A 25,000-nucleotide genomic window follows, 5' to 3' on the forward strand; every position below is an offset into this window, starting at 1 on the left:
CAGGCTGGACTTTCCCCCGGGGGGATTCCTGCGGCCGGACGGTACTCCTGCAGCGGGATGGTCGGCTGGAGGGGCCTCCTCCTTCTGCTCTGGGACTGCTTCCGGCTCAGGAGCACTGTTTTCTGAACACAGGCAGGGAGGCATGTGGCCATCATTTGGAAACATTAACAAGGAAGCAGCCACAATCATTTTGCCACGAGAACGCGTCACACCCTCGGAAGCTCGTTTGTAATTGCAGACATTGAAGGACGCTGTGTGTCCGCATGATGCGTCGGAGGATTTCAGCAGCGTCGACCATCATCATCAACTGCTGATGAAAATGTTTCTTTTCCTCCTGCTTTATTCTCATTAAATGGTCACAGGTTGAGATTTATCTCTTTCTCCACATGTTTAAGCTGCATTCATACCGCTGATGCCGACTTTTTGCCAGTCTTTCGGCACGATGTCTTGTCTGCAGCCATCACATGCATATTCAAGAGAAGATTCATGTCAGCCGGAAACCTCACAAAGACAGCCGCAGCCACTGTTTTCAACCAACTCATGGCTCTAACGTTAGCTTAATTAGCAAACTACCCACTGTTCAAAAAAAGAATTACTACAATTCTTTTAAGTGGTAAATAATTTACAGTATTTTCCGAGACAATAAAGTAAATAAAGTAAAGTACAGGTACACATACTGTGTGTGCACATGTACATTTGTAGATCTGTGATGTTGAATGTGAAAGATGTATGATGGCGTATCACAAATCTGTTCTTTGTAGTATTGGACCACTGGTTTAAGGTCCATCAAAGTACATCATGTGATCAGAAAAAAACATGCACTTACCAGAATCGGGTACAGAATTTTCTCCGTCCTACAAAAAGAAGCAGAGAGGCGGTCAGTGTATCATCAGCATGAGCTCCTTTCATGTTATTCACCCATGTTCCACTGTAATTGATACACAAGCTACTTGTTTAGACATTAAGGGAAGATTTGGAACAAAAATCTAATAGATAAGAGTTAAATCTTTTGGACTTCAGTTGTGATGCGATGGTCTTACCGCGGCGGCGGCGGCGGCGGCGGCGGAGAGGTCGGTGGTCTGGTTCCCTCCTCTCCTCCGGGGGGCTGACGGCTCACCGCAAAGCACACCAGTGGGCTTCCCACCTGGAACAACGAGGAGACGTTTAATAAATAAGGCCGTCACTCAGGGAGGTGCAAAGGCAAAATGCAATAAATGCTACACAAAACGTCCTTTTAGACATTTGTGTAAAATTGTCAGAATTAGCGAATTAATTCTTGAGTTATGAAATGAAGAAACAGCTAGTGAATGCCAGAGAAGGTAGTCCACAGGGCACGATAACAACAAGGACAACTACAGTCTGATCTCCCTGTCTGGTAAACCATAAATTGAGTAGCTGGATCATCACTGGCCTGATAAGAAATGAATTAACTCTTCATAAAACTCATGGACCAGATCATAAAGAAACAGGTGCACGCTGTTGAGGATAAGACCGTCTCTCTGTTTCGTTTTACAGATCAAAAGTACCAACCTCTTCATCGAAAGAAGTCTTCTTAATGCTCAGCTTTCACTGGATAGCAAACAGAAGCTGTACAACAGTGACATGTAAGCTTTACCTCCATCGACGAGTTGATGTTTTTTGGTCATGTGATCACAGGGAACACAGTTATAATTACCCACAGCCTTCACACTCAATGTAAACATTAAATCAAATGCCAGAGCGTCGTGTCAGGGTGTTCGTCGGGAGCGTGGAATTTCCCAGAAAGGATTTAAACATAACTGGGGATGTTGTGCGTCAGTGACATCATAGGAAGGCAACAAGGGGAAGTGAAGGTCCCATGAGCGGAACAACACTGACCATTGCAGTCCACTGACATAATGGCCTGACCCGATGACCCGATGACCCTCATTATGCTGGACTTTTCTTCGTAAGGACATTGCTCCTGTGTTTGCTCCTACGTTGTCTTCTTGGCTTCCCATCGAGCTGTGGGCAATTCTTTTGACGTTGGAAGTTCCACTTTCATGCTTAATGTCATTCTGACAAGAACTCTGTTCACACTACAAACATGCAGTCATGTCCTGTTGTGGAGGCATTTTCCCTTTGGATCGTTTTTTGTCGTCGCCCTCGTCACTACAAGCCATTCTTATTTTCAGAAAAAGGAAGGCTAGCCAGAAAGGCTATCGACTGGCATGTGAGTGGGACTATCCATGATCCACGGCACTTTAATGAGGGGGGAGGGGGGATATTCATGAAATAGTTTGGATTTTATGAGCTTGTCCAACACACGCCGAATATTGTTATAGTGACGGATGGATGAGTGTGTCTGGGGTGAATGGACACCGCCAACATGTTTTTAATCCATTCCATTGCACCAATCCGCACCAATTTAAAATCAGAACTGTATGACACCTGTCTGGTTCACCCCCCCCCCCCCCCCCCCGGTCTGTATGTGTACCTATTTGATTCATACTGAATGGGTCTATCAGATGACGCACTGTGACGTTGTTGTGTTGCATGCTCCCCCTCTGTCGGCCGCTATGTGCTCTGAACTCGTGCTTTACCTCCGTGTCCTCTCAGGTGTACCGGGGTTTGAAGTCTGTGAGGAAAGACGAGAAAGAGGGTGGCAGAAACTTCCGCTCACTCTCGCTCCTTCCACATTGCGGCAGATCATTTCTGCTTTCTTTTGTTAATTCCTTGTGTTTTTTGGATGCGTCCGGCAGTCATTTTGTTTCTCTTTGTTAACAGTTGAACCTGTTTGTTCACAAAAGGAAAAGCCTGTTGACTTTACTTTGGATGGATGCCAGTAGGTGCTGCTGGCGCTGTCTGACAGGTGGTTTATAACCAAGCTATATTTATATATTTACACTGCCGTTGTTTGTCTTTTTTATAAATCTTAAATGGTGAAAGTGAACAACTGTGTGTGGTATTCGCCCAAGAGCTGTTGATCGTACCGACCTGTCAGTAAGACTTCTTGGTGCTTTTTTTGAGTGATTATGTTTTACATTGTCATTATTTCCATTTTGAGATTTCTATATTATACTTAACTAGTCATTTGAGACAGGTTTTTTATTGGACGACACTTTAAAGAAGGTTCGCTGCCAACAGCTCTCGCGATGCTCCTATTTCAGATGGTCCAGGCATGATTGACGTCTGATGTCATGTACAGCTGGTCCCCCAGCTACTTAAGCCATCCGGTGGCGGAGAAGGATGAAGTCTTAACGAGGCTGTTAACTCAACATGATGTTCAGTTTACGATTTTGTCTGTGGAATATAAATCTGTGGAATGAAAAATGAATCCCTGATTATGCCGTCAGTTTAACGAGCCTCTGCAGGACTGCCATGCCAGTCCACCATGTCTGGCTGTATTGTGCTCCGTCATGCGGACAAACACAGAATCACTCAGCCTCTCTGTGGCAGCCCGGAGACGGCAGTTGCATCGAGGGTCAAAACGCGGAGAAAAGCATTCGTGACTACGAGGAAATGGCTTGTTTTCCCTTTTCGTTTTACGTTGATCCTGTTCAAAGAAGACAGCCGTTCGGACTCTATTAGATCAAGGTTTGAAATACTGTTGGTATTAAAAGGACTAAAGGCTGGTTCATGTTAGGCTACTGTGTGTGAGAGTTAAAAGGGAGGAAGATGGAGATGTCAGAGGGAGAATGTGTGAAAGTTTCAATATGCATTCAGCCTGTGACCACCTTTAAATATCCTCTGTGTGTGTTTGTGACTAAGAAGACAAACAAATGTCAGAATGACAAACTACTTGCTTTTTGTTTTAGATAATTCCTTTAGGCTGTTATACACTGAACTGTCTCAATACATATGTTATATATGTTTCTTTATTTAAGGCTATTACTGTTAGCAACTTCCTTGTTGAAGTAAGGCCACACTTTTAGCTTGAATTCAGAAATTGGTCCTTTAACGACAATGTTTATTTTTTTTATTTCAGTTATCCTGCATTCCTAAAAACGGTTTGTATATGTCGGTAAAAATGACACAAACATGTGTTGATGAGATTTCTGGGAAAGCCAGATGTAGTTAAATCTGCTAATAAAAACACTTACAAGAACCTGTATGGCCTTGTCAAGCCACCGACAAACAAAGATGGCCGCAACCTACCAGCCAAACAAACCCGAAGTAATACGCACGTCACATTTTCTCATATTTGTGGGGTTAGAGGTGTTTCAATATTTACTAGAAGGGTGTGTCGCAATGGCTGGCGTAGGTTGCCATGAAATCTGTCCACTTTGTGTTGGCTATATCTAACTTTTACTGCATATACAGTACAAGAAATCAATATATATTTTTCATATTGCAAATTTAAACAAGTAAAAATTGGAAAAATTTGCTCTGTCACAGGAAATAAGACTGAAAAGAATCGCTGATCCATTTTAGCACTGGAAGTCTGAGACCAGACCCGAGGCCAACAGCACAAAGAGAGCTACTTGGATTATGAGCTTTCACAACCTGTCCTACATGCCACAACACCTCATCTGGAAGGGAAACGCGATAAAACCGCAGCAATGGCTCCGAGTAAATTCCTCTTGTGATAGATGTTTTTAGCTTACACTACTGCATTTATTGGAGAAAATCAGGAACCAATGCTCGAAATCAAAACCGCGTAACTGGCTAGCATCACTTTTACTTCCTATTGTGTTTTAATTCCTCTTTTGGTCACATTTTGCTGTCTATCATTCGGCATTTCGAGAAGTATTTCAAAACTAGGCAAAAATGACATAGCCATATAAGGCAATGAAACAGTGTTTTCCGTTTATCAGCATTGTATTAATCCTCTTAGATTATACTTTTTACTTGATGCAGCTCAATTCACCATGAATATGTCAGATCTCTGCAGGCATGAGAAGATCCTGATGAATACAGGAACACCAGTGATTGAATATCTAATGACTGGAAGAGAAATTAATTGGGCACCTGAACCGGTTATGTCAAGTAGCACCACCGGAGACGGTAAATGTTATTCCTATGTATTCAGCTGCCAGGGGAGGCAGACGATCAGCTCGGTCCAGCAGCGAGAGAAAAACCCCTTCAGTGACAACCTCGTGTCTCCGAAAGGCCAGAAAAGATATTCTCAAAACGTGTTCCTCGTGGTCACTGGTTTTGTTTTTAAGCGGCACCATCCGTAAATGTCGTGGTGAGCTGTCACAATAAGATAGCCGTTGAGTTATAAGCTTTCACACTGACGCAACAGCTGCTTGGAGAAGAAGTTTAGAATGTACCTGGTGGATTGTTCCTTCTATTAGCATAGGGGTCCTCCGGCTCAGCAAAAACACTGGAGGCCATCTTGTCTTTCCGGACGGGAGGCTTCTCCTCATTTGCACCAAGCGAGAAGTTGGAGGCGCCGCCAGGAGGGCGCAGAACCCTGAGACGAGAGAGAGATCAGTCAGCACCGTTACTGAAAGCTGGATCAGACTGGCTCCGAAGCGTCTTCTCTCCATTTCAACTGCTGTAGTTAAGACTTAAGAATTAATGAGTGAGAAGTGATTGCTCATTCACCAAATAAAAAGGTCAAATATAAATTCTGTTTTGCGTCATTTAACAATGTGCTACCCTTTGGATAACACCGTGATGACTTAAAACTGTCAGTCAGATGTTTGAGCTCATCAGCCGTCACACACAAGAGGCCGACACGACTAGCAAATGGCCCCGTGTGTTTGGATTGTCCGTTCTGGGCTTCAGTAGAAACACGGCGGAGCAACATGGCGGACTCTGCGAAGAGACGGTATGAAGAGTCCAACTCTTTATTTTCACAGCAACATATACGTATCTATATTATATTCCGTTACTGCCAATAAATCATAATAAAGCACTGCAATGCAAAAGCATTTCCTGTGTGTCTATGTGGAGTTTATATGTAGGCTACTGTTTATACTACTGTACTTTTCATATGTTGTCAAACAGATTTATATATCAGCAAGGGTAGACTAAATAATAAGAACACCTCTCAGTAAAATGCAATGCAGTTTATGAGGATAGGATGTAATGCGTGGCTGTTTTAGACTATTATTCTGAACAAGATGTGCTTATTAAACTGTCAACTATACATTGTGTGTGCTTTGGAATACTTATTGCAGAGTTTACACAATTATATATCAATATTGATCATGTAATTTTCTCGAAAATGTAAAGGTAACACTATATAGTATTTTTTAACTCTGTGGTAGAAAGAATAAAATAACATTGGTCTTATGTATCGTTGTATTTTACATTATGATGGGATTTACCATAATACCCACATAACGTACTGGAGACTCAATCGTTCACTTAAACAGTGAATGTTAAACCCGCATCATTGCAGTCTTTATATGGTCATGGTCAGGTGTCGCCAGCTGTAACGTGGCCCCCGCCTCAATGGGGCCATATGCAGGGCAGACTACATGCCTTGTTGTACTTCACTGATCACCCCGATAGCTGATATGAAATTCACGGGTGGGGGCCGCACCCAACTGGAATGACAGATGTGATAAATCTTTCGCATTCAGTCAATAAATACGAGAAAGTATTGAGAAAACATTCTGTGTAAAAGGCCTGATGTTGGGTGCTGAGCCGCCTAGTCTGTACATGCTAGCTCAGGAGCTTCTCTACAAAAAGGGAGAGCACATGAGTGCTATCTTGCTAGCTAACGTTAAAAAAAATGGGAACGGTCCATCCCAGCAGACAAAACGGGAAGGCGTGGTACCAGTTTTCTCCGAGCATCGTCGCCCCATGCTTAGTTGCAAGCATCTCCAAGCGGTTAAGCAATAATTACGGGTAGGGGTCAGGGCCAAACATGTCTGAGATGTTGAGGTAAACCCGTGTAACGTTAGCGTTGAGGTTAACGTCAAAAGGATGCTGGACTTGTTGGCGTCGTGGTGGCTAACGGAGCGGTCTGAACATAGCGCTTTACCTGGAACTGCTTTTAGAACCGGGCTCCATCCCTTGATAGTTCGTGGTCGTCGTCATTTTTTGCACAAGAAGTCGTAAAATATGTATATTTCTGACAGGATACGCGCGAATTACACTTGCATTAGCTGCACTTCACCGCCTCATCATTGTCTATCGCAGCCCGTGCTTCCCAATAATCAACCTGCCTCAAATCTGAGCGGACAAGCGTCAAAGTGACCAGAAGGGGACGTGTCTTTTCCGGTCATATTTTCAAAATAAAATATGCTAACTTAACAAATATAGTTTACGGCTATTTTTAAGATCATATCAAAGTGGATGAATTCATTTGAATCCAAACTAGTTATTTAAACAGTGTGACCAACGGCAAAGATTCATTTCTTTATAATCCCATAGTGTACTTAGACAAAAATGTATGTATTTTGGCAGCAAAACCGGCGTATTTCCGGTTTTGCTGCTTATTTCTGGCTGATTCTTTACAAGTGTGGGTGCCACAGAAACCATTGTGGAGAGGGCGTTTCTACAGCCTTCGTACCGCCCACAAGAGAACAGCTATCACTATGATTTGATCTAGAGACATCAACCTATGATTATTTACATTACAAGCATGCACATACCGCATCCGACTTCATCCGATGTTGACCCAGACGTTCACCATCAGTTTGTCGTATTAAAACAGCTAGTTTATTGTAATCGTATTAAAAAAATATCCATTTAAATCAAATATACAACTTGGAAAATGTAACCATAGTGAGGCAGTTTGAATTCAAATTGCACTCTTTATCTGGCTCAAAGTTGTAAGGAAGATTATTTTTGCTACAGTGGGACAGTGATATAGACAAAGGCTATCAGAGTAAAGGGGAACTTTTTTTTTACAAACTAATCCAAGTTAGTGCAAGGCTCTCAAGTTTTGATAAGATATTGGCATTGCAAATAAAACCTTTCACTTGTTTTACATATCTCTGGTTGAGCAGCCTATAGTTTCAGGCTATTAAAAACTGACTAAACAGATATAATTAGCATATTACATGTTAGCTCTGATGAACGCTCTGGTTTAGACTAATAACCATAAAACAAACAGCCAGGACATATGTTAAAAAAGACTCAATTTATTCCAACAATACATTTTCATAACAGATGTGAATTTAAAATGCAGGTTTAAATGACAACAATAACAAAATTCCATCTGAATCAAAACCATAATGACATAAGTATAAAAAAAAAAAAGGACCAAGAAGTTTCCTCTAAAACCTTCAAAAAAAAAAAGGAAAAAAAATCATGCCAAGCTTTTCATTTCTTCAGCACATTAGACTCACTGTACGGCTTACAAGTCGTCTACACTGCGCAGTTCAAACATGTTAACATATGAATGACAGTGTGATCAAACCTATCTACAGCAACTGTGCCACCGCCTTTGAACATTTTGTAAAAGTATTCCATTGGATGGTATCAACACTGGTCATGAGCTTTTGAAGACTGGGCATAACAAAGATGTTTGGGGATGAAAAGGGGAGGTAGGGATGTTCGTAGGAAACAGTCTTTAAAGAGAAGAGCCTCCGGTTTGCTGTTGGAACACATCAATCGTATCTTCATCCTCCATTTCTAGCTGTAAGAAAAAGTTAAAATGTCAGCTGATGTGAAGGCAGTGGTAGGTCTTTACCGTGAAGCCACTTAAGAGGTGTTGACAATAACAGTGAGGTCAGCTAATTCATACAAAGCGTTTCACCAGGAAGTTAGTTTGAAACATGGACATGGGCAACATTTATTTTATTGCATCTCCTCCCAAGAACAATACAGGAGAGTCAGACTAAATGTTAAAGACGAGGTGTAAACAAAAATATCAAAATATGTTGAGAGGAAGAGGTACAGAAGCTTAGGAGAGTTTCTCCTGACCAGTAACATGAAAGTAAACAAGACATTCTCCTTTATGTACCTGGTCTACGGCAGTAAAGAGGCAGCACAGCTACAGCACTGACCCGTTCACAGCTGCTCAGTGCCGTTTGTAAAGTCAGCACTGTAACCCATTACACACTGGACAAAGCTGACATGAGACCGCGTCCATCCTCAGGACAGTCTCAAGTATCAAGTTCAAGAGTCGCTTCACAGCAGGTGCTCAGAGTAGACCGTTTGCATGGAGCAGCTCTTTGTATTTCTACAACCAACTGTTTCAACTGCCAAGGATTTGAAGTCTAATTATGATCATTTAAACATCAATTCAGACTATTGTGTACCAAACCTGTAAACGCAGGTTCACAGTGCACATAAAAAAAAAAAAATCAATTAAAATAAATCTTACATAAGAAATAACATTGTTTGAGAAAAACCTTTGACCTTTAACTTTAGTAAATGTTTGTCACACCACATGCTTTCTTGAATTTCTAAAATATATATTCCATAACATGACAACTGACAACAAAGTGGAAAATCAGAGTCATGTAATACCCAAAGTAGCAACATTATCATGTTGGTAGGCTGAAAGAACAGAAGAGGGTGAAGCTTTACCTGCGAGGGTGTGTCCGTTTCATTGATGGGCTGACCGTCAAATCGAAATCGTATTTGCCTTATTGACAGCCCCTGTGTGGACAGAGAAAAATAATGTTTCAAATGTTGAAAAATCAACATTATGGGGCACACTTGTGACACCAAAAAAAGAACAATCCTGCTGCACAGCTGTCATGTTTTTAGAGACCCGTTTTCAACCAGTAACAAGTGTATTTGACGAACAGTAAAGCATTAGCAAGATTTTGGTAAACAAGACCCCAGAGCGCCATGTAAATAATAACTGGCAACATATGCGGTTACTTTAATTATTGATTCAACTCCACTAATTTAGACAATAGAAATGGGGGTCACAATAATGTATCTGAATTTGGTCACCATATGGTTTATTGAATAAATGTGATGTGCAATCATATTTCATGAGAAATAATACAAAAGCAACAGACCCTTTTTACATGTAATAGAAAGGTAAACACAGGTCACAGCCCTTCCAGTAAGCCATCATGCACAATAGCAGGGCCTAAATGAAACAGCGCCATAATTAATGATATCAATCACACCTGTGTTTACCCTGTAATGCAATGTCAAAAATGGCTGCTGTGAGAAGGGCTTATTAAGCTATAGTTCTCATTTGACTAGAACACCCAGGACCCCTAAGCCGAGTCCTTGGTCTCCAGTTGGAGAACCAGCATTCGGGCTACCAGCAATGCAATTAACTTAAAGATGGCTTCGTATGAGGAGTCGTAGTAAATGTGCGGTAGTCTCACCTGCCGTTCACAATAAGCTTTCATCAGTTTGCTGAGAGGAGTATGCCTTTTGATCTTGAATTGCACCACTGAGCCATCCTGCCCTGCCACTTTCAGGTTGATGTGCTCATTGTTCTCAGTCTTCACTCCCTCCTGAAAGAGAGACAAACACATGTTTGCAGAAAGTGATACAAGGCAATACAAGACGCTTGGTAAACTAACATGTGAAATGCATTTGTTCCTCAACAAAAAACCCCTTCCGCCCGAGTTCGACACTATTTAAGTTTGGGGATGTACATTGTGTGCACCTCAATGACTTGTGACAAAAGTATCAAAACTATTTACATCACGTGTGTAAATTAAGTTGTTGCCACCGTTACATTAATCTGACACCTGCCGCTGGTGAGCACAGATCGAAGGGCTGGTGGTTACTGAGCACAGAAAAGGAGCAACATTACAACTCTAACGTTAGCATTTAGCATTAGCATTCAGCAAGTCAATTTGCAATGGCCTACTCCTTATAACAATGCCCAGCGGCCTAGTCAGCATGGGAATTTCAACTTGGACGCATCAACTAATCCCTCTCATGCTGTGACACACTGGCATGTGCGGACGGGCATGAATATTTGATAAGATATCAGTTAACAGTTTCAGCTCAAACAATACATTTTATGGCCCGTTGTAGACTGCGCTCTAAACGTTACTCACTTCTGCGGTTCTTGCTAACGTTACCTGGACATGCAATAACTAGCGTTGTATCCCTACATTTGACATGCATGTTTAAACTGACATCTTCATTTAAGTAGGTGTCGATTAACTGCATTTAAAAAGACAGGGAATTATTTATTTCATACCGCTCGGGTCTCAGGCGCATTAGCCACGTTAGCTTATTATGCTAACTTCGCCCTCTTGCTAACTAGCTAACGCCGTTATCTAACGTTAGCTCGTTAGCAGTTAGCGTTAGCTCCTGTTTGTGCGGTCAGCCTTCGTTATGCAACAGTTGACGAATTAGTCTCACATGCGGCTTTTCGTCTATAAAAAAATATCGCACACGGATTTGGTACACCCTGTAAAGAAAACCCCCGTACAAAACCCGCTCCTCACCTTGGGTTTTTCGTCGGCCATGGCTGCTACTGCGTCTGTCTGCCTGCCTGTTCTGCGTTGTCTGGCGCGCCACTTTGCGTGGGCTGACTGTAGTCGGCTGAGGCGCACACAGCTGCGCCAGATCAACTGAGCGCTCGTCCCACAACCTTTCCAGAGAAACCATTTAAATATTGGTTCATACAGAAATGTTATTACTGCAAATTGATAGCATACGTATCTGAGAGTACTTTAAGGCACTCGTACTTTATTGAGAATTTCAATTTCATTGCTCTCCTAAACTGCATTTCAGATTCCGATTTTACACGTTAAACTATGATGTGCTTATTATATAGCAATAAAGTAGTTATAATTAGCTACAACATCAATATGCTGCTTACATGTTACCAAAATAATACAAATCCAGTATTTAAAAACCTTTATGACAGGGATCATTCTGCGCATGAATACTTTTACTTTTGATACTTTACTTTTACTTGCAATACTTTACAGTGTGCTATTGCCATTAATCTAATAATGATTAAATGAAAACACACAAACGATGTGGTTAATATGCTACTGCATTGATGTTGGTCCTTATACACTGAAAAATGAGGCCAAACATGTGAAAATTGTAAAACAAATAGATCCATCTCCTCCTTTATTTTTCCATGCACAGAAATAGCTTTTCCAAATATGCAATGACACATTCATTTAACAATCCAAGACAAACTGTTTTATAAGAAATATGTAGAGAATCCCCTTTATAGCCCCAGAAAGACAAAAATAAAGAAGTCACAGTTCTTGATGAACACACGGTAAGCCTGAGGCTTTGAATTAACCATCAAGTTTTTTCTATTGATATACAGTATTTTCTCAAGGCTTACTCAAAATATTTTCCAAAGTCGAGGAAAGTCCCACACAAGCTAAAGATTTAGTGGACTCAGGGCGAATAACCTACCCTTTTGGCTTCGATTCCACTACCTTGTCTAACAACGGTCGCAAGCGCAAAGCTATGCACTGCATTTAATTAACGTCAAACATTATTCCTTTCAGTCTCCGGGAATTAATTGTCAGAAAGTCAGCACTTCCTAAAGCACATCCACTTTATGCACATAATTGATCCGTGCCCTTAACAGCTCGTGTTGCATCTACCAAGTAAAAGGGAGCTACGGTCTCTGACACAAGGCCGCTGTTTAATCTTGCATGAATTACATTTTCGATATTAAAATGCTATCCAGAGGGCACAGCCTGGACATGTAGCAAAGCATATAATTCCTCAGAAACAACCATGTTGCTACATAATGTAACATAAGCCATCTAAATATTTGGTAACATAAAATAATCTTTGACATCCCACTACCGATTTGTGCCGATCACACTGCAATACTGAAAGTGCCCATCCTAAGAAGAGTATGCAGAAGGAATGCAGCCGTCGATTGCAACACCAAACAGGAAGTTAACAGATCCGACACCTTCTGCCCAAAACCCAAATAAATAATACATTCATGTCAATAAATACTGAAAGACTAAAAAGCGTAAAACAAGAGTCTGAGCTATGAGTTAGTATACAAGTTAAAGTATTCAGTAGTAACTGTGAGGCATATTGAAAGTAGCTGATTCTTGATGAGCCAGTCTGTGGGTGCCTTTCAAGTAGCAACAGAGGGGCTGTTGTCGGCTCCAGTCCGAAGTCTTAAGCGTTAAAACGTTGTTATCATACATAGTGAGCAGCAAATCATGTGAAATGCAGGTCGTGGTCACATGTTCATAAGATCCTGGCATCACAATCACCTTCAACTTTTATTTTTTGCTCACTGTCCGGCATTGAGAGACAGTAAATATGAACATTAAAATAAGAACAAAAGGGTATAATAACAATAATAATAATAACAACAATAATACTCATAATAAACGAATAACTTAACATCACCAGAAACTTCACTCCATTTGTTACTGCACCACACTGACTACCTCTGGCACTGTAGTAAAGTTGAAGTTGGACGTACGCTCCAGGACATTGGCTACTTCAGTGGGCCATCTCAAGCAGAAAAAACTGACATTTTTTCCCTAAAAGTCTTCTAATACTGCCCTTTCTCTAGACCTCTGAGCTTCACTGACAAATTAAATTGTCTTGTAGTGTCGGCAGGCCGGGCTATAGAGCCCCCCATCTGTCAGTGGGCGGAAACTCATTCACCTCCCCAACTTCTGATTGTGGCTGCTCTCCCAGCATGAATGTCAGTTTGTATCTCATCCGCACCTTTTCCTGCAAAAAACACACACACACAAACACACACACACACTCAGCTTTACGGCTTCCATTGGCTCGCTGGAACACACAAGATCTAATGCATTGTCAATGCCAGTGACCACTATATCTTTAAAGCGTACTGGTTGGCATGTGCGACTGTAAGAAGTGCCGATACTGTGCAGTACTGACTTCAAAGATAGAGGACTAGAATTACCACGTCGTGGTTGTATGCCTCCCACCAACCAGTCATGGTGCAGTTTACATCCATGTCTGTCCAAAATGACATCATTTTATCCTATTAGGCAGTTGTGTGAAATTGTCATAAATAGCATGTGAATTAATGCGTTATGGCCAAAAACAAGTTGTGTGAGGTCACAGAGACCTTTGATCACCAAATTCCAAAATCTGTAATAACCTGAAGTCCAAATTGGAAGTTTGTGCCAAATTTGGGAGAAATTCCCTCCAGGCCTGACGGAATGACAGATCACCCGAAAAACATAACGTCTCTGGCCAAGGCTGGCGCTTGAGCGGACGCATTAAAAACACGGCTGGCGTAAGAAAGTGTTCCGTCAATAAATACATTACTTGTTGCGTAAAATTGTATGAAGACCAAAAACAGCTCCAGGCTGAGATTTACCTTGAGAGGATTTGCAAGCAGCATGACCTGAGTGACGGCAGCAGGGGGAAGGATAGGGTTAAAAGGAGCCAGCTCTGTCCCCGTGGGCGCCTGCAGTTTCACTTTCATCGTCTGGTGAATTTAGCAGAATAGACATCCGAGGTCATGAAACAGAAGCTGCAGCCCACTTTGATTTCATTTGAAGTGAAATATATAATTTAATGAGTCGAACATCTGCCAATACTTAAAACAAAATTAAAAATAAAGGCACTCTGTAGCGTCCTATGCAGTGAGGGTGCTTTCACCTTGGGCACAGCAGCCTGCAGAGCGATGTTCCTGACAGGCTGCGGGGCTGTGTTCAGCATGGACGCCACCATCACCAGTACATCGGGTCGGCCTGCTGGACAGTCGGTGGCGAAATGCAGCAGAACACGGACTCCGTTTTTGTCATAGGCGGTGACGGGACTCGCTTTACCTTAAACACGGCACACAAAGAGGGAAAAGCAAAATGTGATTATTAAAGAGGCTGAAACACCAGCTCTTACTGTTCTCAAAGTACTCTGTGCTGAAAGCATGTTTTCATGGTGTGAAAATTACTTTCAGATCCACAATGTTCGCAATAAAAGACCAAGAACAACAGGGGAAAATATCACCCAGTTTTATTAAGCCACGTTCACCACTAAGTGGCAGTAATGTCTAAAGTGCCGTTTTTCCAACCACCTAATGATTCTCAAACGAGGAGGAAGGTGTTATTCTCTGACTAGAAAACAGATGTTTATTACGTTACCTGCACTACAGACACAACAACTTAATCCCATTAGTGATTATCCTCTCTACAGGGAACTCTATCAAGGCTGGGAAGTCAGGCAAATGTTTTATATCAGACATTGTCGAAGTGGCGACCGATTCCTAAAAACCCTTTGTGGTTGACAATAAGAATGTAAAGCCCGTTTGTCATGTGGAATTGCACTGAACTACTTGGCAGTCCACCTGTTATAAACACTCTGTAATGTGTGCGGAAATGTCATCTACTTTATTCCATTTCTGGCAAAGGAGATTAAAAGTGTGTATGTACAGTCTGCCTGCCCTGCTACTGCATAGAGGGCGTTTATTTCTTAAGCATAATGGACCCTAATTAAACCAATATTTGTACATTAGTTTATAAAATGAGATCTGACTCGATGTGGTGTCCGTGGCTACTTTTCTTTCAACCCTTTCCCACGTATAATTACGATGAAAAGCAACAAAATCCACTGAAATACTCATAACACACACACACACACACACACACACACACACACACACACACACAAACAAAGGAAAATACATACAGCCTATATCATGGAACTCACTTGGCTTGATGGCATCCAAAGGGACAAAGACATTGGCCAGGGACACCTCTTGTCCTTTGCCTGGGCTGGCCTGGCTCAGAGGCAGGATGGGGGACAGAGAGCGTAACAGAGGGCAGTCATCTGCCTGGCTCTTGGCAGGCGGGCGTGTGGACCCGGCCTGCATCTCTCCTAGGCGCAGTGAGGCGGATGCGGTGGTGGAGGAGACACCAACTCTGGAGGACGGGGCAGCGGGAGCGAACAGGTCCTCGCTCTTGGCCAGCAAGCTGCCAAAGTCCATCGCAGCAGGTGTGCTGTGTGGAGAGAATTCAAGAGTCACAAACATCACAGGCTCCCGGTAACGCTCAAATGAAAAACGACAGACATAAACAACGATGAGGACAAGATAACAGAAGCAGGGCGGAAGACAACACCTGGAATTTCCAAACAAAACACCGTGCAGTCAGGTTTGGGCACTTGGCCTTAAAGATGAGATTGGGGACATTTTTGTTGCCTCTTAACAGCTCACAACATGATTGATGAGGAATTTACAGGGCGTAAAAGTACTGTTTTGTCAAAGGAGTCTGGCGGCTTTGAAAAAAAAGCATAAATAAGGACTTCAGCTCCCTGTCGCAAAGCGCTGTCTGCAGAAAAGAATGCTAAATATACAGTGCTAAAGACGCTGCTCTTTAGTAGTTGAGATGCACTTGACTTTTCACATGATAGAACAGGGAACATTTAAACTCAAGTGCTTAGACACCCAATCAGGCCAATCAGTGAAATAAAGAAATAAATAAAAAACACTTCATACGTAATTTAAAGTCTAAAATATTGCGCTGATCCATATTCCATCCCCATATTTACCTTGTAGCATGATTATTACTCACATTTTAGGACTGCCCAGATCCAGCAAGGCAAGGTCTTGCAGATTGTGACTGAGAGAAGTCGTGTGGGACACTCCAGGTGAAGCGGAGGCCTGTTGTGCAGTGAGAGAGGGGGCTGAGGGAGCAGGCGAGGCCACCTTGAATGACTGGGCAGGAGCAGCAGAGGCCGTGTTGGTCAACACTGAGCCGAAGGGCTGTGGGAACACGGCTGATGTTGTTGAAACGGACACTGTGGAAAGTGGAGGCGTGGAGAAGACGTAACCAGGAACGCTTAAGGCGGACGCAGCTGTCGAAGACCCGACTGGGTTAACCGGGTCTGCTGTCGCAGAAAGGGCGCCTGGAAAGAGCGACGATGTCGACAGCGAAGTGGTGTCAAAAAAATCAAAGTCATGACTGCAATCCTGGAATACGTGGAAATAGAAGAAGAAGAAAAAGCGTCGCTGTTACCAATAAGATAACGCTTTATGTTAGTAGAAATTCTTTCAATTTATACCTGGAAAGACGGCAAACCATTGTTCAGGTTTACATGTGCTGATTTACTTGGAGCAGGAGCCGGTTCGTTAAGACCTGTAAATGACCACAAAACATGTCACATATTTAAAAATTCTCCAAAAACAACAGTTAATGTCCAATGTCGCTATACATTTTTAAATCACCTAAAGATAGTAGCTCTTCATCCAGCAGAGAGAGTGCTGCAGAGGGGCCGTCGGGGCTGGGGGACTGAGGGCCCCTGGCAACGGACCCGCACAGCAGGTCAGCAGGGAGAGACAGAGACGATGCCGGGGGCTGAGAGACGTCCTGGGTGTCCAGACCCATCAAGTCAATCAGGATCTCGGACTGGTTGGTGCGACCTGTGCTCGTCAGATGGAGAAAAAAAAAAAAAAAAAAAAAAAAAAAAAAAAAAACCCACTGGTGGTGAGAAAACCAAAGATGTACTCATTTACAAACTGGCATTTTCAACACAATAACACACCAAGCTGGGAAATTAAACTCTGGCAATTTGTTACAAAGTTAGTTTTTACTTGTGATTTCTTCTTCTTCTTCTTGTGTATGATTATTATTCTGTTAGTTACACATGAACTGTGCTTAGTTGACATAAAGTCTGAAAACACCCTATATTTACATGACATGCTCTTAAAAGAGGGATTCTTGTTAGACTGGAGCTCTGTTTTTAATATTAGCCTGTTGTGTTCTTTGCACTTTTAGAACACATTTCCAAACATGGCCTATGCAAAGATTGTCTGACTATGAGCTTTAATTCGGATTTATTTAGGATTACTGTACATGATTGCCCATTGTGCAGTCCCGGGACACACAAGAGGGTTGCAGGAGATTTGATGAGGTCCCCGTAGTCTTTTTTTTATTTAACAATTAAACGTGCAGTACATCTTTGAGCAATATCAGGGAGCCCTAATGTGAACTCCACCTAAACTATGATTATCTGGTCTCATTTATAAAATGTAAACATGTGCATAAAACAATGTTTTAATGAATGTATATCGCTTCTAAACGGTTCTCTGCTAGAAACAGTTGAAATGTACCTTGTCTGACAGATAATTGTGTTTGCTGTGCATCCTCATTGATGATCTGTCCTTCCACAATCTTCTTGTAGGAATTAATGACATGGGAGAGGTCATCGCTGGCCTGCAGGATGTCTCCTGATCAATGCATTTTAAACAATAAGGTTAGACTGGCTTTGTAACATTTCCACAACAACAAAAACAACCAGCTGTGAGCAGGATGGGGTTTTTTTTTTGAGTCATGTGGTTGTTGATGTGATCTCGGCCTTCGTGTCAGCGCGAGGCCAAGACTCAGACGTATCCTTCTTGAATTAGGAGAGCGAGAGCACGTCATCAGAGTCAGCCGGGGGAACAATTACAGGATCTCTTACCCAAGCAGCTGTCGTTATCCTCCGTCTCAGTGGCCAGCTGGAACACCGTTTGTCTCAGCTTGTCGCAATCCCCATTCAGCTCCTGGAAAAAAAAAATGAAAAAGAAATGATCTTCAATCAATCATCAATCTCATTCAGAAACTGCTGAATCACAGGAAATGAAAAGAAAAGTGTTTCTCATACATAATAAATGTCACTTTAGACTATGATATTAAATAGGTTACCATTACTTATGTTATTAAACAAATGACTGACTTCTTTTGACAGACACTTTATAGTTAATGACGAGCCGGTTGGTCTCAGAATACAACAGCAGGAAATGACTTTGGACTGCTTTGTGGCTGTATAGCCGAAGTCTGAACTATTTAGTCAAATTATTTCCAAAAAAGGCCAATAATTGCCAAAGAAAGGAGTGAATTTGTTTCCAAAGGTCATGTGAGGCCCGTCTTAAAAGGTGAACGAACCCTAATGAGCTCCTTGTCTCCGTCCGTGGAGTCTTCGGGGCTGAAGTGAGCCAGCATCTCGTTAAGGAGTTTGACGCTGCTGTTGACCGCCTCCAGTGTGCTTTGTTGCTTTTTTGCTTTATGTGTCCTCACATCGTCCTGGGGGAAGGATAAAAAAATTAAATAAAAAAAAGATGAGTTGCACTTACGCATTCAGCTTGACCGTGTCAGAATAAACACAAGCTCTGAGAGGAATCCTGAGAACGGTGTGGAGTAACTAGCTTCAGGGGTCAGAAAAGCCACCAAAACCAAATTCAAAACACGATGGTAACAATCAAAGCGTTTCACTTGACGCACCTCCTTGACCATGTTCTTGATGAGCCGATTGGCCTCTTGCAGATCTTCGGGCTTTTTGCTCTTCAGCAGCTCTGCTAATCTCTGCAGAGAGAAAATAAACACTGGGAGCTCATTTCCCACAGTTCACCCCACTACACAAGCTCCCAGACCCTGGAGAAACAAAATCCATCCATTGATCAACTGCAGTCAACGCAGAGTAAACATGACCCGTTTCGGTGTATCCTAACCGGGGTGGGGGGGGGGTGGGGGGGGGTTATTTGGAGCAGGAAAACAAACAAAGAGCAGTGTCGTAAATCCACGTCAAGTATGACCAATATTTCTGTGGGATGTTACAGGCTTTAGTCAGAGATGAACAGCGAGAGAGAGCAAGAAAGAGAGAGTGAGAAAATCATGTAAAACCTCTCAAAAGGACAGTATGTCGTGAGAAAATCCCCTCACCAAAAATCGGCATGAAAGGGTTACTTACCCTTTTTTTAAATGTACCCATGTTCTTGGTAAACTTTTTTTTTTTTTTTTAAGTAGTCCAGTATTGAGCGAGAACGCTACAGTTGGTAGCCGCTTAACGGTCTGCAATGATATGTACGTCCACTAAAAAGTGCTTGTTTTTACCAGCTCAGATTTTCTTGTACGTCTCATTATGGATAACATTGTGGATACATAAAGAAATGTTAAAAGGGAGCAGTTCAACATTTTGGGTTTTACGCTTATAGCCGAGATTAAACAAGAGAAAGAGAGGTATTTGCAGTCAATAAATAAGAGTAAATTCAACAGCTGAACTGCGGCATTCACGTCCAGAAATAACTCTTCTTACCTTGCTCTTCTTCTCGTCATCAAACACAGGATTCTTGGGTCGCGGAGAAGGCGATGGTATTAATGTAGCATCAAGAGGGACTTCTGGGTCAGCTAAAACAATCCCTAAAATAAACACGACAACGGACGGCTATTATTCTGTGGAAGTGACAGTTTCAGGGCTTCGTGGCAACACAATGAGAGTCCAAAGCACAACACTGTCATAACCGACTGCTCGGCGTTTTATTTTTGGATGTCACTATTATGCAACCATGTTGTTTTACTGTGTCTTAAATCGTATCCGCATATTCTCTCAGTCTTTACGCGGCTGGTGTCTCACCCTGTGACTTCAGCATCTCATACGCTTCAAAGATCTTTGCTTCATCCGGTAGAGACAGAGTCCAGCTGTACAGCATCTCAATCACTTTGGTCTTCACTCCCTCTGACACTTTGTCCCCGAGGTACTGAACAACAACAACAACAACAACAAGACGCACAGTTTAGAACGACATCAAAACTTCAAATTCAAGGAAACATAACCCCATTCGAGGAACTTCTGTGTGACTTACTTTGGGTGACACCACCTTGATCAACTCATTTAAAAACCTAAATTTCCCGACTTCATTGTGAAACCGTCGCCCGCAGTTCTTCATACAAGCCTCGAGAACCTGCAAAAAGGAGAGCGACCTGAGGTAAATATCGTCTTCCACTTCCATGCAGGTTGGATATGTGAATAAAAAGAAAACACAGCGAAGGGAATCACACTTACGGACCGTTAATGCCTGTATCGCCTCCAACTCCTGAGGGGACTGAATCTTGTGAGCCAGCAGCCTGACGGATATTTGTGGGCTGGAAAATATGACAGAAACTCGATAAGAAAAAGCCACCCAGAGTCTGGGCTGCAGCAGCCTGCATAATAAGCTCCACGTGTTTAGCACAATGAAGACACAGATGATGGGCTTAATTCAATATTGTGGGTGAACCGTGTGACCATACCCTTCCAGTTCCTTATTGATTTGGTCACAGAATCCCATTATATACTCCCAGTCCTCCTGTCTGTTGGAAGGGTTTGTGGCTTTGTCTAGAAAAAAAGGAAAAAAATAAAGACACGGATGTGATCTTTTGTACTCTTATAGCACATTTGAACTCTTCCCAATAGATACACCTTTGGTAAACAGTCTACGCGCCCCTTTCAGGTTAATGAAGGCTGGAGTTTTGTGATGTATGAACTATATGTAGGCTTAAATCAAGCGTCGCTTCCTAGACTAGCTTACTACAACAACAACAACAACCAACGTTTTCAGCTCACCTTAGGTTATTGATTCTCTCTTAACTCTCTTAAAAAGCCTCCAGGCGCTTCACTAATGCAGTTTGTTCATGCAAGACCTGTTTTAACTCGGTTACGTTAACGTTAGCGCCTGGGGATGTTTACAACAGCAGCCTTCAACACCAGGGAGCCGATGCAAAGGCAAACAGAATAATCACGTTTTTTTCCCGAGCATTTCAACACACCGACTTTAATAAGTCCAGGACACAACCGAAGATGAGAGCATATTTCTGCTAGCGACGTCCATCAGTCGCCGTTTGCCAGCAGCTGTCTGCGTTAGCCACTTTTTACGACAACACAGGCGAATTAGCTCGATACTTTTCAGTCTCAAGCAATGTCATTTGAGTCCAACTCTTGTTTCGGACACCGCAGGCACACAGCACATTAGTGCGCACATCTTATGTGAATAAACGCCGTGAAAAAAGAGTTTAAGTATGTACTTACTGAGCCAGGACTCCAGCGATTCTCCATCGTCCGCCATATTTCCACTCTACAACGCGTGACCCGTGCTGCCTTCACTTGCAGTCGGACAAATGGGGGTTGCTGAGTGCAAGTTCTTCTTCATGATCTTTCCCGGGTTTGAACAGCGGCTCGCAAACAGCTTCAAGCTGCATACCGCCACCTATTGTACAGGAATGCGTTTCACTTTATTTCATATGTCCTCCCCACCAAACCTGTGTTATCGAAGAAGAAAAAAAGGGAAAACTTTACAATTTGTCCTCTTCATACGCGGTGCAGTAAAATAAATTAGGTTCCACATTTTATTTAACTCAACACGTGTTCCTTTCCCCTAGCTAGCACATACAAAGTGCCTGTTCAACATGTATGGACCAATCTAAAGTTCAAGTTCAAAGTTCAAAGTTCAAAGTTCACTTTATTGTCAAAGTTTCCACATGTGTTATGCATACAGAAAATTCGAAATGCCGTTTCTCGCAGTCCCACAGTGTAATATAGACATGAACATATAACATATAATAGAATAAAATAGAATAAAGTTAAGAACATAAGGGCCTAGATAAAGGATTAAACAAGTAGCAGCAGAGAATAAAAAGTGACTGGTGCTGATAAAAAGTGACTGGTGCTGATAAAAAGTGACTGGTGCTGGATGAGGGAAGGGGTGTGAGGGGGAGTAGATGTCCTGGTATGTTCCATTTGAGGCAGTGGGGAAAGGTGGGTGAGGGGGAGGGTAGAGAGGTCAGGGGAGAGATGGCAGGGGGGGAGAGAGGGGGAGCGAGAGGAGAGAGGGAGGGAGAGAGTTCAGCATCCTGACCGCCTGGTGGAAGAAGCTGTTCCTCAGCCGGGTAGAGCTCGAACGGAGACTGCGGAACCTTCTCCCTGAAGGCAGGAGGCTGAAGAGGCTGTTGGAGGGGTGGGTGGGGTCACCCGCAATGCCGAGTGCTTTGCGGGTGAGGCGGGTGTTGTAAATGTCCTGTAGTGTAGGGAGTGAGACTCCGATGATCCCCTGGGCAGAGTTCACAATGCGCTGCAGGCTCTTGCGGTTGGAGGCGGTGCAGCTTCCGAACCACAGCGTGATGCAGCTGCTGAGGATGCTCTCAGTGGCGCCTCGGTAGAATGAGAGCATGATGGGGGGGGGGGCTCCTGCTCGCTTGAGCTTCCTGATGAAGTACAGGCGTTGCTGGGCCTTCTTTGCCAGTGCAGTGGTGTTGCTGTTCCAGGTGAGGTCATCTGTGATTGTCACACCGAGGAATTTGGTGCTGCTCACCTGTTCCACAGCAGCACCATTGATGGTCAGAGGGAGGGGGGGTTGGGAGTGGGTTCGCCTGAAGTCAACAACAATCTCCTTTGTTTTCCCCACATTGAGGAAGAGATTGTTATTTTGGCACCAACGGACCAGCTGGTTCACTTCCTTCCTGTAGTTAGTCTCATCGTTGTGGCTGATGAGACCTACCACGGTAGTGTCGTCAGCGAACTTCACGATGTGGTTGGAGCTGTAGTTGGGTTTACAGTCATGGGTCAGCAGGGTGAAGAGAAGGGGGCTGAGCACACAACCTTGGGGGGCCCCCGTACTCAGTGTTAGTGTGTTCGAAGTGTTGTTGTTGACCCGAACAGCTTGTGGTCTCTCTGTGAGGAAGTCCAACAACCAGTTGCAGAGAGAGGGGCTGAGGCCCAGGTCTGTAAGTTTACACACAAGCTGCTGGGGGATGATTGTATTGAATGCTGAGCTGAAATCTATGAACAGCATTCTGACGTAGGAGTTCTTAGTGTCCAGGTGTGTGAGGGCTGGGTGTAGAGCGGAGGAGATTGCATCCTCTGTGGACCGTTTAGTTCGGTAAGCAAACTGAAACGGGTCCAGGGAGGGAGGAAGGGTGGATTTGATCTGCTTCATGACCAGCCTTTCGAAACACTTCATGATGGTAGAAGTCAATGCGACGGGGCGGTAGTCGTTGAAGCAGGCTGGAGATGACTTCTTCGGCACAGGAATGATGGTGGTTTCCTTGAAGCACGTGGGAACAACAGCCTGGCTCAGGGAGGTGTTAAAGATGTCGGTGAGGACATCCGTGAGCTCCTCTGCGCAGTCCCTCAGCACACGACCAGGAATGTTGTCAGGTCCCGCAGCCTTGCGGGTATTAATCCTCAGCAGTGTGCTCCTCACACTGGCTGGGGACAGGCACAGAGCCTGGTCGTCGGTGGGGGGGGTGGTTTTCTGCGCAGGTGTGTTGTTCTGTGCTTCGAAGCGTGCAAAGAAGCCATTGAGGTTGTTAAGCAGGGAGGTGTGACTGTCACAGGTCTGTGGCGGTAGTTTGTAGTCCGTTATGGTCCTAATGCCCTGCCACAGGCTCCGTGAGTCCCTGCTGTCTTTGAAATGTCCTGTGATTTTCCTGGTGTACAGTCGTTTAGCTTTCCTGATGCCACGGCACAGGTCAGCCCTGGCTGCTCCCAGCCCAGCTGGGTCTCCAGCTCTGAAGGCGGTGTCGCGAGCCTTGAGCAGTGTGCGGACCTCCCCTGTCAGCCATGGCTTCTGGTTGGCTCGGATGGTGATGGCTCTGGTGGTAGTTACATCATCAATGCACTTGGTGATGTAACCTGTGACTGTCTCTGTGTATTCTTGAATGTTAATGTGATGGTTGTAGGTGGCTGCCTGCTTGAACATGTCCCAGTCTGTGGTACCAAAGCAGTCCTGAAGTGCAGCTGTACTGTCCTCTGGCCACACCCGTACCTGTTTTGAAACCGGTTTGGTAACCTTTACCCTTGCTCTGTAGGCCGGTTTCAGCAAGACCGTGAGGTGGTCGGAGAGGCCAATGTGGGGGAGGGGGGACGCCTTGTACGCTCCCTTGATCGATGTGTAGACTAGGTCTAATTTGTTGTTTTCCCTGGTTGGAAAATCAACATGCTGGTATATTTTAGGCAGAACAGTTTTTAGGTTAGCATGGTTGAAGTCTCCAGCAACGATGAGAATGCCGTCTGGGTGTGCTGTCTGTTGCTCACTGATGGCTCTGTAAAGTTCACTGAGTGCCTCCTCTCTGTCCTTGTTGTTGGGGCTCGGAGGTATATAAACAGCCACCAGTAGAATGGCTGAAAACTCCCTCGGCAGGTAAAAAGGGCGGCACTTTAAAACCATAAACTCCACCAGCGGGGAACAGTGTTGGTTAACAACAATAGCGTCTCGACACCAAGCATCACTGATGTAAACACACACACCGCCGCCGCGGGACTTTCCCACGCTAACTATGTCTCTGTCTGCTCGGTAGCATGTTAGCTTGTCCAGTTGAATAGCGGAGTCCGGGATGTTGTGGTGGAGCCATGTTTCCGTGAACACGTAAACACAGCAGTCCCTCACCTCACGCTTGGTTCTGAGTAGCCGTATATTGTCCATCTTGTTGTCCAGTGAACGGACATTTGCCATGAGTAATGTTGGAATTGCCGGCTTGTGTGG

The 25,000-nt window shown here is 43.6% G+C and overlaps 2 protein-coding genes across 6 annotated transcripts; both read right to left on the reverse strand.

Moving 5' to 3' along the window:
* Positions 1-1,042: 1,042 nt before the first annotated feature.
* Positions 1,043-21,665, reverse strand: gga3a (golgi associated, gamma adaptin ear containing, ARF binding protein 3a). Of its 5 annotated transcripts, XM_079277868.1 has the most exons (17): positions 21,550-21,665; positions 20,775-20,859; positions 20,552-20,627; positions 20,348-20,446; positions 20,119-20,242; positions 19,801-19,904; positions 18,990-19,070; positions 18,654-18,791; positions 18,190-18,271; positions 17,840-17,956; positions 16,955-17,149; positions 16,792-16,865; positions 16,302-16,699; positions 15,439-15,728; positions 14,392-14,561; positions 14,108-14,218; positions 13,004-13,485 (listed from the first exon to the last, which is right to left on the reverse strand). In XM_079277868.1, exons 1-17 carry the CDS (start codon positions 21,584-21,586, stop codon positions 13,375-13,377), a joined length of 2,292 nt encoding a protein of 763 aa, XP_079133994.1. In that variant the 5' UTR covers positions 21,587-21,665; the 3' UTR covers positions 13,004-13,374. The 5 variants fall into 5 exon arrangements, 4 of the variants coding, with proteins under 4 accessions (XP_079133993.1, XP_079133994.1, XP_079133996.1 ...); XM_079277870.1 differs by lacking the exon at positions 21,550-21,665 and having other exon boundaries at positions 20,548-20,627; positions 20,775-20,817; XR_013772340.1 differs by lacking the exons at positions 13,004-13,485; positions 20,552-20,627; positions 20,775-20,859; positions 21,550-21,665 and adding exons at positions 1,043-1,144; positions 5,235-5,377 and having other exon boundaries at positions 20,348-20,459.
* On the reverse strand, positions 8,007-11,318 carry sumo2a (small ubiquitin like modifier 2a). The gene is made up of 4 exons (XM_079277871.1): positions 11,247-11,318; positions 10,164-10,295; positions 9,400-9,471; positions 8,007-8,503 (listed from the first exon to the last, which is right to left on the reverse strand). Exons 1-4 carry the CDS (start codon positions 11,265-11,267, stop codon positions 8,438-8,440), a joined length of 291 nt encoding a protein of 96 aa, XP_079133997.1. The 5' UTR covers positions 11,268-11,318; the 3' UTR covers positions 8,007-8,437.
* Positions 21,666-25,000: the final 3,335 nt, after the last annotated feature.

This window comes from Melanostigma gelatinosum, assembly GCF_949748355.1.
Source record: "Melanostigma gelatinosum genome assembly, chromosome: 11".
Classification (NCBI taxonomy): Eukaryota; Metazoa; Chordata; class Actinopteri; order Perciformes; family Zoarcidae; genus Melanostigma; species Melanostigma gelatinosum.

What these genes read in the sequence shown, in the direction of transcription:
- gga3a (XM_079277868.1), bottom strand. Translation starts at nt 21,586, where the DNA reads ATGGCGGACGATGGAGAATCGCTGGAGTCCTGGCTCA. An exon ending in ATGACGAGAAGAAGAGCAAG is followed by an intron (nt 19,071 to 19,800) that starts GTAAGAAGAGTT and finishes TTCTCTCTGCAG; the next exon opens with AGATTAGCAGAGCTGCTGAA. An exon ending in GGATAACGACAGCTGCTTGG is followed by an intron (nt 17,957 to 18,189) that starts GTAAGAGATCCT and finishes TGCATTGATCAG; the next exon opens with GAGACATCCTGCAGGCCAGC.
- sumo2a (XM_079277871.1), bottom strand. Translation starts at nt 11,267, where the DNA reads ATGGCCGACGAAAAACCCAAG. An exon ending in TGGCCGACGAAAAACCCAAG is followed by an intron (nt 10,296 to 11,246) that starts GTGAGGAGCGGG and finishes TCTCTCTTTCAG; the next exon opens with GAGGGAGTGAAGACTGAGAA. An exon ending in AAACGGACACACCCTCGCAG is followed by an intron (nt 8,504 to 9,399) that starts GTAAAGCTTCAC and finishes TTTTTCTTACAG; the next exon opens with CTAGAAATGGAGGATGAAGA.